The following is a 17,700-nucleotide window of genomic DNA, read 5'->3' on the forward strand; positions in this document are numbered from 1 at the left end:
GAAGGGACCTCAGGAGGTCATCTAGTCCAACCCCCTGCTCAAAGCAGGACCAATTCCCAACTAAATCATCCCAGCCAGGGCTTTGTCAAGCCTGACCTTAAAAACCTCTAAGGAAGGAGATTCCACCACCTCCCTAGGTAACCCATTCCAGTGCTTCACCACCCTCCTAGTGAAAAGGTTTTTCCTAATATCCAACCTAAATCTCCCCCACTGCAACTTGAGACCATTACTCCTTGTTCTGTCATCTGCTACCACTGAGAACAGATGACAGAACAAGGAGTAATGGTCTCAAGTTGCAGTGGGGGAGATTTAGGTTGGATATTAGGAAAAACGTTTTCACTAGGAGGGTGGTGAAGCACTGGAATGGGTTACCTAGGGAGGTGGTGGAGTCTAGATCCTTCCTCTATGGAATCCCCTTTCAGGTAGTCGAAAGCAGCTATCAAATCCCCCCTCATTCTTCTCTTCTGCAGACTAAACAATCCCAGTTCCCTCAGCCTCTCCTCATAAATCATGTGCTCCAGCCCCGTAATCATTTTTGTTGCCCTCCGCTGGACTTTTTCCAATTTTTCCACATCCTTCTTGTAGCGTGGGACCCAAAACTGGACACAGTACTCCAGATGAGGCCTCACCAATGTCGAATAGAGGGGAATGATCACGTCCCTCGATCTGCTGGCAATGCCCCTTCTTATACAGCCCAAAATGCCATTAGCCTTCTTGGAAACAAGGGCACACTGTTGACTCATATCCAGCTTCTTGTCCACTGTAACCCTAGGTCCTTTTCTGCAGAACTGCTGCCTAGCCATTCGGTCCCTAGTCTGTAGCAACGCATGGGATTCTTCCGTCCTAAGTGCAGGACTCTGCACTTGTCCTTGTTGAACCACATCAGATTTCTTTTGGCCCAATCCTCTAATTTGTCTAGGTCCCTCTGTATCCTATCCCTACCCTCCAGTGTATCTACCACTCCCCCACAGTTTGGTGTCATCTGCAAATTTGCTGAGGGTGACAGCAATGTGCTCCAAATTATAGTGTAAAGAACAGCAAATCATATGTTAACTGTGTCCCAAAATCTTTCTACAGTCCTTACAAGCTTGAAACCAGGCTGTCACATGATTTTAGGTACACAGCTTGTTTTTGTAGTAGTAGCAAGTGTTTTGGTAAGCCATTCCTCCTCTTCTACATCTATGCTACGATGACAGATCATAGAATGAGATGGCATGGCATTTTAGCAGAACAGGTAACTACAGACTGTCAAAAGATCACACAACTCATTTCACTTAACATCTCAGGCTGAAGTCTAATTCTGGTCCTAAAGGCGGGTTTTGTTATATTAAACTACCTCTGAATGTTGTCAACAAGCCGAGACAGCCTTTGCTGTCTTTGCTCAGGATTCAGATGCATTTCTTGAGCCAGATCCTTCATCAGACGGAAGTCAGAAATTGCCCGGCTGGTCAAACCTAATAATGATAATGAATATGTCAGAAAGCATTCCTCCCCCTTTCCCCCCCCCCCCAACAAAACCCAAAACAAATCCAGAAAAAGAATAGCATCAGCACTGATCTTGAGTATCTATGTGTTCATACCAGGCCTATCATCATGGTATCTGATGCTATATTATTACTTAACAGATATATTGTAGTGTCCCCTACTGGCTTCAACCTGATTGCGATTCTTTATGCTGGGTACTGTATACACACAGAAAATTGACAATCCCTGCCCCAAAAAACTTACGATCTAAAACAAGAAGGTTGGGATAGGAAGAGGAGGTGAGATAAAAATAGAAGGATGTGTGCAATTCTTAGTTGGGAGCTTCCCTAGCTATTAATATTTAACCTTCCTAGCTATTAATATTTAATTCCTCATAAAAAAAAGCATCCTTTGGTTTAGCAGACAGCCATTTTGCCACTGTGCAAACTTCCCACTAGTAGGGAATTGGATGCAAGCCTGAGGACTGGTCTTCACTACAGGGAGATTGAAGCTGTTGCAATCGATGCAGCAGAGGTCCATTTAGTGGATATAATGAAGACCAGCTAAATCGACGGCAGAGCACTCTCCAGTCGACTCTGGTACTCCAGCTCCCAGAGAAGATTAAGGTAAGTCAACCAGACAGTGTTTCCTGTCGACACAGTGCAGCGAAGACACTGGGGTAAGTTGACCTAAGCTACGTTGACTCCAGCTACGTTACGTTATTCACGTAGCTGGAGTAGCGCAATTTAGGTCAATTTACCCCGATAGTGAACACAAGCCCAAAGTTAAATGGTTTAAATTCCTGGTTGGACAGATGCCACCTATGGAGATCTTATCTTATGAGTTTAAAGATGACATCTGCTATCAATCTTGAAAGAATGCAGGTTATTCTTTTGGCATGCATGATGTTGAAATTATTGTCAAAAAAGATGACATAAAAGTGGTTGCCCAATAAAGGGGAAAACACTAGATGAAGTGTCCAAATTGATAATAGCTGTAACCCCTTCCACCAAAAACTGTAAATCTCAGGTCACTGCTGTAGTTTTTCTTTAAGATTTACATCAACATTTTGGTATATGTATTGTGCAGCCTTGAGTGTTTTCACAAGTTGTCACTGAGACAGTGTAATCTATTTGAGGCATCCTTAATTTATACAAATATACACTCTTCAAAAAGTATTCCTGGTCTTCACAACCCTGGCCAGTGTCTTAGTATGGCTTCTTGTCAATTTCACATTGCATTCAATGGAGTTCCTCCAGATTTAAAGTGGTGTAACTGAAAGCAAAATTGGCCTGCTGTATATAGGGCTTCTGATTTGTTTCAAAGTGAGTATCAATCCAAAAAGCATATAATTTGCTGCTATGTTTCATACTGCTGCCAATTTGTGAACCTTAAATTGTGCCAGACCCATGCTCTTCTCTAGTCTGAAACTGACAAGGAGCAATGCTCAATATGCATTTAGTGTAGTTATCCCAGATTAAATCAGTGAGAGACGCCCATCTCCTAAAAGAAATAGCTGAGAAGTGAGAGGTTGCTTATTTCTGATCATTGCCTCATATGCAACATAAACAGAAATTTCTTTAGCAAAGAGGCTTATGCTGTTTATTCCATCTTCATAGCTCTGGATGCAATTTACAAATATCTTGTTTTAAGTGTATAATAGTTTGTAAGTAGACTGCAGGTAAAAGATGGTTACTAACTTTTCATACCCATTGTTCTTCAAGATGTGGTGTTCATGTCCATTCCATTCTAGGCGTTCGCGCGCCGACGTGCTCAGCTGCTGGAGATTTTTGCCTTAGTGGTATCTGTAGGGCCAGCTCTGGTGCCCCCAGGAGCCCTGTGCTCATGTGATGGTATATGAGGTGCTGCCTGCCCTGTGCCCTCTCAGTTCTTGCTTGCTGTCAACTGCGACAGCAGGGAAGGAGGGCGAGTCATGGAATGGACACGAGCAACACATCTCAAAGAACAACATTTACAAAAGGTTAGAAACCGTCTTTTCTTTTTCGAGTGCTTGCTCATGTTGATTCCATGTTAGGTGACTCACAAGCAGTATCCCTGGAGATGGGCTCTGAGTTCACGGATGTGCTGTTTGCAACACTGCGCTGCCAAAGCTGACATCGTCCCGAGCCTGCTGGGTGATGTCATAATGGGATGCGAAGGCATGGACTGAAGACCAAGTAGCGGCTCTCCAGATGTCTTCAATCAGCACCTGTGTGAGGAAGGCTGATGATGAGGCTTGCACTTTGGTGGAGTGAGTGGTTACAATCGCGGGTGGTGACATCTTTTCTTGTTTATAACAGAACTTGATGCAGGTGGTTATCTACGAGGAAATTCTCTGAGGAGACCAGCAGACCTTTCAGACTGTCTGCCACTGCGACAAAGAACTGTGTCGACTTATGGAAGAGTCTAGTTCTTTCGATGTAGAAGGCCAAGACCCATCTAACATCCAGAGTATGCAACCTGCGCTCCTTGCTGGATTTGTGAGGTTTCAGAAAGAACACCAGTAGAAACGTGTCCTGATTATTGTGGAACTGTGACACCACCTTTGTTAAAAAGGCTGGGTGGAGCAGCAGCTGGACCTTGTCCTTGTATAACACCGTATATGGGGGTTCCAATGTCAGCGCTCTAATCTCGGAGACTCTCTGGGTTGAAGTAATTGCCACCAGGAAGGAGACCTTCCACAACAAGGAGCAGCAGAGAAGAAGAAGCTAATAGCTCGAACGGGGGACCCATGGCCTTTGACAGCACCACATTCAGATCCCAAGGCAGGATAGGGTCACGAACTTGAGGGTAAAGCCTTTCTAGTCCCTTTAGGAACCTGATTGCCATATATCAAGGCTGATTCCCCACTCAGGCACTTCAAGTGCTGAAGATGGGGGCCTGCAAGGGTTTTAAAAATTAATACTTGCCACTCCAGGCTTGTATTAAACTCCCAATGTTACAGCTTCTCCCTGACCTTGGCTTGGTAAATGCTGCCACCACCCAAATGCAACCCCCTTTTTCAGATCGTAGGAAGGCGCACTTGGGAATTCCTTCCTGTGGGGTACCCTCAAGGCCTTTCACCCTACCCCCTCCAGGGAAGAGCTGAGAAAGAAAACAAAGGAAATTAGCTGCCACCAGCTAATTTAACAACATATGCACAAACCTCTTAGGACACCAAAATCCAATCATGTTCTTAAAAAAGGTAAATTTTATTAAAAACAAAAAGAAAGAAAATACACCTGGAACTTAGGGTTTTGCTAGATTTTAAAAGCGAATTCCAAAAATTAAGCAACCAAAATAGCTTTCTTGGGAGTTCAGCTTAAAGGTTACACACAAACAAAAGCATCTGGGGTTAGCACAGAAAAGAAATAAACCTAATCGTGTCTTTCTAGACATTTCTTAATCTACGTACATGTTTGGGTAGTTTTAGGTACAATCTGATGATTTCCATACCTGGCAAAAAGCTTTTTACAGCACAGTCATAAGCCCTAACTTTGCTCTGTTCCCCTCTCTTCGGAGAACAATCACAGAACACAAAAGAAAAGCTTTTTCCCCTATTATAAAAAGTTTTAGCCTTCCCATTGGCTCTTTCGGTCAGGTGCCCACTCCCTTTTCTTTACCTGGGGGACTTTTTTAACCCTTTACAGGTAAAGCAAGCAGCCACCAAGAGGGACTTTATAGCTAACTGGGTGGATGGATGTCCATAAAAGGGAGCTCTCCCCCTCCCCTTCATTTATCACACCATGTCATTACAGAAAACTGATTTCCCTTGGAACAGAGGGTAGAAGGCTGAGATGGCTGCCAGGTGAACTTTAATTAGTCCAAGGTAGTCCAAGATGGATTGTCGAAGATGGATTGTAATGAGGCCCAGGAAGGACAAAGTTTCCGGTCTGAGGCCCACTTTGTAAAGCGCTTCCATTTGGCTAGGCAGGTCACCCTGGTGGACAGCTTTATTCTACCCATCAGAACTTGCTAAACTTGCATTGAGCATGCTTGTTTCTCCACATTCAGCCACGCTGTCAGGCGCAGGGACGCTAGCTTTGGGTGCAACAGACAGCCATGGCTCTGTGAGAATAAGCCCGGCCAGACAGATCTCCTAGATCAGCACTTGCACCAGGAAGGCAACCAAGGCCACCTGCGCCCTAATCAAGTGGACCGTCACGATCGCCAGCGGGGCCACCTTTGCCAGCTCATAACAGTAACGGAAGCAGGCTGCGATCCAAGACGAAATTCTTTGGGTAGACACTGGGCAACCCTTCATCCTGTCTGCGACAGCAACCAAAAGCTGCGTTGACTCACAGAACAGCTTGATCCTATCTATGTAGAAGGCCAGCACCTGTCAGACATCCAGGGTGTGTAGCCTCTGTTCCTCGTCCAACGCATGAGGCTTTGGACAGAAGACCGATAAGTACACATTCTGACCTGTATGAAACTGGGAGACGACCTTGAGCAGGAAGGCCAGGTGCAGATGCAGCTGGACCTTGTCCTTGTAGAAGACTGTATAGGGTGCCTCCAAAGTGAGCGCCCTGATCTTGGACATCCTGCAGGCCGAAGTTATGATGACCAAGAGAGAAGCAGGAGGGCGCAAGAAGCCAGGGACTCAAAGGGAGGGCCCATGAGCCTTGACAACACAAGATCCAGGTCCCAAGGGGGGACCGGGTCCTCGACATGCAGGTAGAGGCGCTCAAGACCCTTTAAGAACCGTGCCATCATAGGACGGGTGAAGATTGACCAACCTTGAAACGGAGGGTGGAATGCCGAGATGGCCACCAGGTGGATTCTAACCAAAAAGAGTGACAGGTCCTGGGTCTTGCGGTGCAGTAAATAGTCCAGGACGTGTTGTAGCGGGGCCTCCTCTGACCAAAGTTGTCAATCCGAGGCCCAACACGTGAACCGTTTCCACTTTGCCAGGTAGGTCGCCCTGGTGGAAAGCTTCCTGCTGCCCAACAAGCCCTGTTGGACACCAACAGAGCATGCTCACTCGTCCAAATTCAGTCATGCAGTAGCCATGCTATCAGATGCAGCACTGCCAGGTTCAGATGCAGCAGGATGCCGTGGTTCTGGGCCAACAGATGCGTCCAAAGAGGCAGCTGCAGCGGGGCGGCTGTCGAAAGACTGAGTGACATGCTGAACCAGTGTTCGCAAGGCCACATCGGCGCTATGAGGATGATGCTCGCCCTGTCCTGCTTCACTTTTATCAGGATCCTGTGAATCAGGGGCACTGGCGGGAAGGCATATATCAGCACTCCTGACCACGGAAGCAAGAAGGCGTCCGACAGGGATCCCTTGTCCCTGCCCTGCAGGGAACAGAACATGTTGCACTTTCTGTTCTGCCTGGAAGCAAGGCCCACCTGGAAGCAAGGCCTACCTGGGGACTCCCTCACCTGCCAGGTCCACCTGGGGACTCCTCAAGCTGCGGAAGATTAGGTTGACCACCTCTGGATGGAGCAACCATTTTAGGTGAGATGAGAAGGCTCTGCTGAGGCAATCTGCCATGATGTACTTGACACCAGGCAGGTGGGCAGCCACCAGATGAATATCATGCCGCACACAGAAGTTCCAAAGGCTGAGGGCCTCCTGACAAAGGGCCAAAGACCTGGCCCCGCCCTGCCTGTTGATGTAATACATTGCAGCGGTATTGTCCGTTAGGATCTGCACTACCTTGCCTTTTAGGTGGGGCAAGAAGGCCTGGCAGGCCAGGTGAACTTCTCTGAGCTCCCTGACGTTGATATGGAGGGGTTAGGTCATCCCGCAGCCAGCGGCCCTGGGTGCTGACTCGCCCAGATGGGCTCTGCACCCCAGAGCGGAGGCATCGGATATCAGAGTCAGCAACGGGAACTCCCTGCAGCACCGTTGCATCGGTGCCAGCACGGGAGTAGGTCCATTCCCGCTCACAGGAGTCAAAGGAGGACCTTTTGTCAGGCTGACGGCCCCGACCAGGGAGGGCCAACCACAAGGCTCCAGTGTAGGCAGCCGGCTTGGGGCCCACTCCTTGCTCCCAGCTGACTGACCCTTCTTTGTCGTTGCCGGGGAACCGTGCTTCTTGGCCCTTTTCTTCGGCACCGGCGACATGGAGCAGTGCTGGGAGGGCCCCAGTGGCACACTTTGCGCTGATGCTGAGGTGCTGGGAGATTTGTGCCGAGATGGCTTGGACGCCGGGTGGACTCCATAAGCAGGGCTCTAAGCCTGATGTGTCTCTCCTTCTGCATGCGAGGCCTAAAGTTCTTACAAATGTGGCACTGCTCTTTAACATGCGTTTCCCCCAGGCACTTGAGACAGCCACCATGGTGGCCTGTTACAGGAGTCGCAGGAGGCAAAGTCCCTGCTGGGACCTAACTACTAACACTAACTACTACAATTAATAGATACTTAACGCTAAAGATAACTATACACAAAGCCAAAAGGAAGTAACAAGTCCTTGACGAGCAAAGGCGGCGCTCTGACTGACCACCATGGGCGGTAGGAAGGAACTGAGAGGGCATAGGGCCGGTGGCGCCTGATATACCGTGCCACGAACATAGCACTCCAGAGGGCACCACAGCCGACCCTACAGGCACCGCTAAAGCAAAAATCTCACATGGGCGTGCATACAGCTAAAATGGAATAGACATAAGCAAGCACTCGAAGAAGAACCAGAGGTACCAGCGGAAAGGTGTATAGTAGTGCCTCCGTCCATGGAAGTAGGCAGGCATCGAAGAAAGTACCTCTGCTGAGCCGGCAAATCAAGCAGAACTGGTGACACTTTCTGTTCTTCCTGGACGCGAACAGGTCCACCTGGGAAGTCCCCCACCTCTGGAAGATCATACTGACTGCCTCTGGGTGTAGTGACCACTCATAGCGAGATTAGAGGACCTCCTAAGGAGATTTGCCAGCGCATTCCTGGCACCCAGAAGGTGTGACGCCATAAGATGAATGGCACACTGAACACAGAAATCCCGTAACTGGAGAGCCTCTTGGCATAGGGCTGACAAGCGAGCTCCATCTTGCTTGTTGATATAGAACATCACGGCACTACTGTCCATCAGGATTTGAACCACTCTGCCCCTTAGGTAGGGAAGAAACACCTGGCAGGCCAAGCATATAGCCCTGAATTCCCTAACATTTATGTGGAGGGCACGATCCTCCTGTGACCAGAGGCCTTGCGTGCTGAGGTCATTGAGTTGGGCTCCCTACCCCAGATCCAAAACATTGGAGACCAATGTCATCGATGGAGATTGGGCCATGAAGGGAATTTCTTCCAACACCGATCGGGGATCCGTCCAACAGGTTAGGGATGACAGGATGTGGGATGGGACTGTGACCACTAGATCCAAATCATGTCTGCCGGAAGCATAAACCAACACCAGCCACATCTGCAGGGTCCAGAGGCATAGACGCGCATGCCAGAGCACACAAGTACATGCTGCCATATGGCCCAGCACCTTGAGGCATACCCGAGCGGTCAGGCTCTTACGTGCGTGATGAGGTCCGACGTGGCTCAGAACCGGGACTCTGGCAGAAAGGCCCTGGCCTGAGTAGAATTGAGTAGTGCCCCTATAAACTCTATCTCCTGAACTGGGGTCAGGGTTGATTTCCACTTGTTTATAAGCAGGCCCAGATCCTGACAAGTGGCCCACACCAGACTGAGGCTGTGCAGAACCTAGGCTTGTGACCTGCCTCTGACAAGTCAGTCATTGAGGTATGTGTAGATCTATACCCGCAATGTCTCAGGTAAGCGGCCACTACCGCTATACACTTTGTGAAGACCCTCACAGCAGATGAAAGATCAAAGGGAAGCACCATGAATTGTAAATGGCATTGGCCCACTACGAATTGGAGGAATCTCCTGTGTCCATGGAAAATAGAAATGTGGAAACAGGAAACAGATCCAGAGAGGGGATGATGGAGGCCAGGGAGACCATGCGGAACTTCAACTTCTTGAGATATTTGTTGCGGCGATGCAGGTCTAGGATGGGTCTGAAGCTCCTTTGGCCCAGAGGTCGGCAACGTTTGGCACGCGGCTCACCAAGGTAAACACCCTAGCGGGCCGGGCCAGTTTATTTACCTGCTGATGCAGCAGGTTTGGCCAATCGCGGCCCCCACTGGCCGCGGTTCGCCGTCCCGGGCCAATGGGGGCGGCGGGAAGCCGCGGCCAGCACATCCCTCACCTGCGCCGCTACCCGCCGCCCTCATTGGCCAGGGATGGCGAACCGTGGCCAGTGAGGGCCGCGATCGGCCAAACCTGCTGCGTCAGCAGGTAAATAAACTGGCCCAGCCCGCTACGGTGCTTACCCTGGCGAGCCGCGTGCTAAACATTGCCGACCCCTGCTTTGGCCTTTGGGATTAGGAAATATTGGGAATAAAACCCCTTTCCCCTCATATCTTGAGGAACTTCCTCTATGGCTCCAATCTGTAGGAGTTTCTACCTCCTGGACGAGGTGTTGCTCGTGAAAAGGGTCCCTGAAAAGGGACAGGGAAGGAGGGATGGAGGAAAACTGCAGGGTGTAGGCCAGTTGCAATGGTGCTGAGCTCCCACCGGTCTGAGGTAACCTGAGCCCATGCAGTGAGGAAAGGAGACAAGCAGTTCAGAAACTGAAGGGGGGATGGATCCTGGAGCCAGACTGAAATACCATCCTCGAGTGCACCCTCAAAATGCTGGCCCTGGGCCACCTGGGTGTCATACGGGCCCCAACTGGGCAGCTGGAAGATGACAGGGTGGGATGACGACATTTAAAACCTTTGTGTCTGTCCCTTCTCTTGTAGGAGCTCTGCCGTGGTGGACCCGAGAATCTAGGCGGTGGAGGCAGCCGGAAATGTCGGCCTGCGGCATGTACAGTCCCAAGGAGCAAAGTGTGGCATAGGAATCTTTCAGTTTGTGCAGCCAGGTATCCATTTGCTCTGAAAACAGAACTTTGCCCTCAAATGGAAGGTTCTGAATGGACTGCTGCACTTCTTGGGACAGCCATAAGTTGCGTCTCATGGATACAGCGGAGGCCATTGACCTGGTCGCCAAATCAGCCGCATCCAATGCCATCTGGAGAGAGGCTCTAGCTACCATTCTACTCTCCTTCAGGATGGATGCGAACTCCTGTCCAAGTTCTTGTGGCAGGGAGTCCTTAAATTTACTCAACGAATCCCAGATATTGTAATTACATCTCCCCAACAACGGCTGCTGGTTAGATATCCTAGGTTGGAGACTGACAGTAAAATAAATTTTTCTCCCAAAGAGGTCCAGTTTTCTAGCGTCCTTGTTTTTAGGTGTGGCGCTTGCCTGTCCTGCTCATTTGCAGCAAACACTACCAGAGATGCTGGAGGTGGGTGTGAATATAAATATTCACAGCGTTTGGCAAGCACATAAAATTTCTTTTCTGCCCTCTTAGACATTGGTGGCAAAGGGGACGGGGTCTGCCAAAGGGCCTTGACCACTTTCAGCACCCCTTCATGCACTGGCAGCATACCTTAGAGAGTGCTGCAGCCACCAGTATGGCAAAGAGGCTATGTGTTGGCTCTGAGCTCTTCCTGGTGGGCTGAAAGTCATCTGGTGGGAGTGGGTGGGAGGAACCTGCAACTGCCTCGTCCGGGGATGAGAAGGATGACAACAATACCAAGGGAGGGGCTGTGGCACCTTCTAGGGGGAAGTCTCCCTTGGACCGACACTTGCCCTTCAGTACCAGCATCAGAGACCAAGTCTGGCTCCTTCAGCAGTGCAGGCAGTGCCACGGACTGCTTCTCGGATGTGGCTGCGTATGATCAGTGAGAGTACGGGTCTGGCATCATGGGGAGCTTCGGGTCCAGCTCTAAAGTCCAGTGCCCAAGCTGACCAATGCTTCTGAGGCTGCGAACTGAACTCCCCCTCCGACTCCGAGGAGGACTCCTCCCTCGGGGATCATGGCGGGGCTGTCAGTGCCTCCCTATGTCAGCCCTGACAAGAGGCCGGAAAGCAGTGCTAAGAGGAAGGTGACCAGCAGCATTCCGGAGAACAGTACCGCGTAGGCAGGGACCAGAGTCGAGATGGTGGAGAGTGGCACCGAGCTGGAGACCACGTCAAGGACCTTTGAGGAGTTGGCGATTGGTGCTGCAGCATCACCAACTGTTGCCGAGAGGAGGGCAGCCGGTACCGGGAGTTTGGTGACTGACACTGCAAGGTCAGTGAGCCACATCATGAAGCTCGAGAGCGCGAACATGGAGCCGGCGACCTGGGCCGCGGGATCGGAGACCGTAGTTGTGGTACAGGAGATCAGGGCCGTGATCTGACAGACTGGTGCCATGACTCCAGGACCGGCAACAACTGAGTGCCCATTGCAGTGGTCCCATGGAGAGCTTCCATTTGGAAGGAGGAGCCTTCGCTGACTCTGTAGCTGACTGGAGATCCCGTTGGTAAGTGGTACTGGGAGGGCCATGAGGTCCCTGGCCGCCTGAAATGCCTCTGGTATTGAAGGAACCGTTATATGTAGGGGTCCCCTACCGCTCCCAGGAGTGTGAGGTAGTTCCCTGGATGGGCTCGGGACCCTTGGTGCAGAGGCTGCCCCTTGCCACTCCACAGAAGGCAGGTGGCCTGACACAGGTCATTTATCTGCCCTCCCTTTCCTGTCCTTGCTCAGCGCCGGGGAGCACCCCCTCCCCGCTGTTTTTTGCACCTCTTTCTTGGCATCAGCGATGGCGAATGGTGCCAGAGTGAGCCCAGTGCCGGTGGAGCATTCCGTACCAATGTGAACATGCCCAGTGCAGAGTCAGAATGGGATGATTCTGAAGCCGGTCTCAGAGCCGCCTCCATCAGGAGGGCTTTCAAACAGATACCTTCTCTGTCCTTGGTCTAAAGTTCTTACAAATTCTGCCCTTATCTTAAATGTGCGTCTCCCCCAAACTCTTCAGACAGCTTCTATAGGAGTCACTGACCAGCATAGGCTTATGGCAAGTGGAACACAGTTTGAAACCCGGGGACTGGAACATGCTACATCCCTGGGATGATGTCCCTAATGGGACCATTAACTAACTCTAACTTACTAACTACAAAATACTAACTCTATTGAACAACTATATACAAGAAATTATGACAGAGAACCACTGCAAGCACTTGCAGTCGCAAGAGGAAAGGCGTTCCAGAAACTGTCACAGGCGGTAAGAAGGAACTGAGAGGGCACAGGGCGGGTGGCACCTCATATACTAGTGCATGAGCGCAAGGTCCAGAATGCACCAGACTCAGCCCTACAGATACCACTAAGGCAAAAATCTCCAGCAGCCACATGGGCACGCACACCTAACATAGCATCAACATGAACAAGCACTTGAAGAACTCCTCCATTTTCTGCAAAGCAAACATGTGAAAGTTCTCCCACTTCCTGAATATCTAAAATATGAGCCTAGTTCTCACCAGTGCAGCATGTACACAGCACTTCACTCATGAATATTTAAAGAAGCTGTTTAGTGACAGGGAAAATAACTGCTAAATTCTGGCAGAATAAAATGGTCAATTAAAAACACACACAACTCTTGTAAAGGAACTAACAGTGACCCATATGAGAACCCACTATACCAATCTAATTTTTCTCTTCCCTTAGATAACATAACTCCACATAGCATATAAAGTACTGAAAAGACTATCACTGTCTTGAAATGTAAGAAAATGAATCTGAGTCTGTGTCATGCAGATCACTGTTGAACCTGTTGGTTAAAGCGAATTCCTGTAAACAAAATAATAATTAGAATGTATGTAGCATTTTACATTTTCAAAGCACTATATGATCACCAGGGTCCTGATTCTGATCTCGCACTGGTGTAAACCTATAAACTTCAACTGAGTTGCTCCTGATTTACAACTGTTTTAAATCAAAATAAGATCTAGCCAATTAAGCCTCTACACACCGGTATGACAGGTATTATTTATCCTTATTTTACAAATTAGGAAACAAACAGTGAGGGTAAGCGAATTGCCCAAGCACACATATACCTAGACATATCTCATATAGGCTCCTGTTTCTAGTTTAAAGTAAATAACTGTTTAGGGCTGTCGATTAATCGCAGTTAATTCACGCGATTAACTCAAAAAAATTAATCGTGATTAATCGCACTGCAAAACAATAGAATACCAATTGAAATTTATTATATATGTTGGATGTTTTTCTACATTTTCATATATATTGTATTCTGTGTTGTATTTGAAATCAAAGTGTATGTTATTTTTATTACAAATATTTGCACTTAAAATGATAAAATAAATAGTATTTTTCAATTCACCTCATACAAGTACTGACTGTAGTGCAATCTTTGTCATGAAAGTGCAACTTAAAACGTAGAATTTTTTTGTTACATAACTGCACTCAAAACCAAAACAATGTAAAACTTCAGAGCCTACAAGTCCACTCAGTCCTACTTCTTGTTCAGCCAGTCGCTAAGACAAACAAGTTTGTTTACATTTACAAGAGATAATGCTGCCCTCTTCTTATTTACAATGTCACCAGAAAGTGAGACCAGGCATTTGCCTGGCACTTTTGTAGCTGGCATTGCAAGGTATTTATGTGCCAGATATGCTAAACATTTGTATGCCCCTTCACTCTTCTGCCACCATTCCAGAGGACATGCTTCCATTCTGATGAAGCTCGTTAAAAAAATAATGCATTAATTAAATTTGTGACTGAACTCCTTGGGGGAGAACTGTATGTCCCCTGCTCTGTTTTACCTGCATTCGGCCATATATTTCACATTATGGCAGTCTCGGATGATGACCCTGCACATGTTGTTCATTTTAAGAACACTTTCACAGCAGATCTGACAAAACGCAAAGAAGGTACCAATGTGAGATTTCTAAAGATAACTACAGCACTCAACCCAAGATTTAAGAATCGGAAGTGCCTTCCAAAATCTGAGATGGCCAGGGTGTGCAGCAGCTTTTAGAAGTCTTAAAAGAGCAACACTCTGATGCGGAAACTGCAGAACCCAAGCCACCAAAAAAGAAAATCTACCTTCTGCTGGTGGCATCTGACTCAGATAATGAAAATGAACATGCGTCAGTCCACACGGTCTGCTTTGGATCGTTATCAAGCAGAACCAGTCATCAGCATGGATGCATGTCCCCTGGAATGGTGGTTGAAGCATGAAGGGACATAGGAATCTTTAGTGCATCTGGCACCTAAATATCTTGTGACGATGGCTACTACAGTGCCACAAGAACACCTGTTCTCACTTTCAGGTGACATTGTAATCAAGAAGCGGGCAGCATTATCTCCCGCAAATGTAAACAAACTTGTTTGTTTGAGCGATTGGTTGAACAACAAGTAGGACTGAGTGGACTAGCAGGCTCTAAAATTTTACATTGTTTTATTTGTGAATGCAGTTTTTTTGTACATAATTCTACATTTGTAAGTTCAACTTTCATGATAAAGAGACTGCACTACAGTACTTGTATTAGGTGAACTGAAAAATACTATTTATTTTGGTTTTTTTACTGTGCAAATACTTGAAATAAAAATTAAATATAAAGTGAGCACTGTACACTGTGTATTCTGTGTTGTAATCAAAATCAATATATTTGAAAATGTAGAAAACATTCAAAAATATTTAAATAAATGGTATTCTATTATTGTTTAATCGTGTGAGGGTTACTTGTCTCTATCACCTCATTAGGTCCTCACTGCTCCCCCCCCAACATAGGGACCCTGAATGGCGTAAGGAGAACCTCTTATGTTGGGGGCAGTGGGGTGATACTGGTGTCTGTCATATTCCTCTCCCTAATTAACCCAGGACTTTGCGGTATTAGGAGTGCTTGGTTCTCTTCAACCCCATCCCAAGTTGAATCTAAGGGTATGTCTACACAGCCCACAGCAGCAAGTCTCCGAGCATGCCTCCCCTCTAGGTTTCAGAACCAGAGCTCCAGCCCAAGCTGCAACTTCAAACAGCCATTTTTACAGAACTACCACAAGCCTGAGTCTATCAACCGGGCTGGGAGGCTGGCTCCCAAATGCTGTGTACACATACCCTCAGAGGCCCTAGTGCAGTTTCCATATGACACATAAGCTAAGGAGCTGTTCTATTCAGCAGCCAGGTCTGGTTCTGCCTCATGCTTCCCCATCATACTGAGTCGGAGTAAGTTTAATATACTATCATTTTGCTAAGTAAATACCATTCCAAGTGCTCCTTGTCCTCTTTTGCTGTCAGACTACATTACTTGGCTGCTGGATCAGACAAGAATTATAAGTTAAGTGTGGTTTACCTGTTAGATAGCACAGCTCAGGGATCAGGTGGACAACACGTGGTTCAACAGTGCTATTCTGCTTACTTTTCAATCGGCTAACCAGCATAGGCTGATTTAGGTCAGTCAGGACTATATCATACTGCTGTAAGGTGAAATATTATTGAGGAAAAGGTTAATCAGGAGACACTGCACCACATTCCAGATAATCAGTCAAATCTGCTCATAAGCTGCAAGCTATTCCAGTGGCTGTGTTCTGGGCTGTACAATAAAGACCAAATTAATCTTGTCCACATATAGAGATACATGCACTCCCCCACTCCGGAGGTACAAAGGGGAAGGAAAGCAGACTTTCCCAACCACATGGGATTCCTCTTGCGTAGAGGAATTCCTGTGTGGTAAAACTGGCATAGATACCTCTAAACCAGTCATTCCTTACTCTCCCGATGTATAAGGCACACAGTGCAAGAGCCGAAGCAGGCAGTGCTTCAGCTATCCCCAGCTCAGAGGATGGATCCTCAGGAACCACAACTAACTCGACATAATTCACAACAGGCCTGAGACTGTTCTAAATTGCACCAGTTATCAAAATCAGCCCCCAGCATTAGGGGGAAGGGCAGAGAGTGGGGTCCAGTACACTGAGAATCTAGCCCTACATTTTTATCCTGTGCTTCTAACATCATTCAAAACTACTCTCTGGAAAGATATTGGGCCTGATTCCACTAAGTGTTAATCGCTACCAAATAGGAATGGCTAATATTTCACACAGGTCTAAATACCTACACAAGGTACAAGGCAGTACAGAATCTTAAGTTTTCTTATATGACATTTTCTGCTACTGTTCTTATGCTGCCGCCACCATCAGCTACTATATTCCTTTTCTGGTTTCCATGTGTATTTAGAATAATCTTTTGCTTCCACTGAAAGTGATTCCTGACCAACCAAAAGGGATAAGAATGAAGTATTGTCTTCTCTGCATATCAACATGCCAATCCCTATCTTTCTGTATTTTCTTGTATTTGTAAAGAACCAGTTCATATTATAAAGACAGAGGTTCTAATTCACCATCACCTCCAATACAACTCAGACACTAACAAAGGAGAAAATTGAACCAAAATGCATAAAGTGACTTTATACCTATAGACATAAAGGGAGGTATCTGACTAGCTAGCTACTTTATACATCTGCATCAATAATTACAATGAAAGGCCAGATTCTGTTATCAGTTATACCCTTATAAATCAGGAGCAACTCCACAGACATCAGTGGAGTTACTCTGGCACTAACAATAAGACCATTCAGGAAGAGTATATTTGAAGGTACAACGCCAAATGCACCCAACAAGTGTAAGAGTCCCAATTTTATCTTTTAGCCTAATTAAACCTTTAAATGAAAAGCAGCAATACTTTACCTCGATCTAATGTCTCAAAATATGATTAGGATAGGATGCCTGCGATAAGACCAAACGTAAGCCTGCCCTTAAACATATGAACAAGAGCAAAGATGGATAACAATGGCATTCTAACTACTGTACAGTTGTGTTTCCAGCACTGGAACTAATGAAATATAACACCTTTTACTGTGTATTGTACACGCAGCATCTTAAGAGTATGAGCAGATTTTTTCCATATTAGCACGTTTAAGTGCTTTGAAGCATATTAAACACAAAAAGGGACTATTTCTAGACTTATTGTACATTGGTAATATAGATTTTTAGATATTTTTAGATATTTAAAATTACTTTTACTAATACACTGTGCAATACAGTAGCGATGAGTGTGAAAATGCTTTTTGCCACACTCTAAGCGTACTCAAGATTTTATTAATGTTCATAAAGTGCTTTAAATATATAAGTACCATGTAAGTGTGAAACATCATTATTCTTAGAATTTCACTGTAACTTATTTTTTATGCATGTATGTTTATGGATGGAGCGATGTTTGCTCTTACTTGCCAAGAGCACTCTGTCCTGAGCATACTTTAAGACAATGGAACAAGTTAAAGTTCTGTTACTTTTCATAAGAGGTTAAGCCAAACGCTCTAATATATGGAATGCTGTTAATAATATTTCACACTTATAAAGAACTATT

The 17,700-nt window shown here is 46.8% G+C and overlaps 1 protein-coding gene across 3 annotated transcripts in view; it reads right to left on the bottom strand.

The window, feature by feature from the left end:
• The window catches only part of PIWIL4 (piwi like RNA-mediated gene silencing 4), a 56,488-nt gene that overhangs the window by 28,415 nt on the left and 10,373 nt on the right, over positions 1-17,700 (bottom strand). For all 3 annotated transcript variants that reach the window (XM_034758930.1, XM_034758929.1, XM_034758931.1), the window contains 2 exons: positions 15,632-15,755; positions 1,337-1,454 (listed from right to left, as the gene is read on the bottom strand). In XM_034758930.1, coding sequence (XP_034614821.1) covers positions 1,337-1,454; positions 15,632-15,755 — 242 coding nt within the window. The remainder of the gene's footprint in view (positions 1-1,336; positions 1,455-15,631; positions 15,756-17,700) is intronic.

Source organism: Trachemys scripta, chromosome 1 (genome assembly GCF_013100865.1).
Source record: "Trachemys scripta elegans isolate TJP31775 chromosome 1, CAS_Tse_1.0, whole genome shotgun sequence".
Taxonomy (NCBI): domain Eukaryota; kingdom Metazoa; phylum Chordata; order Testudines; family Emydidae; genus Trachemys; species Trachemys scripta.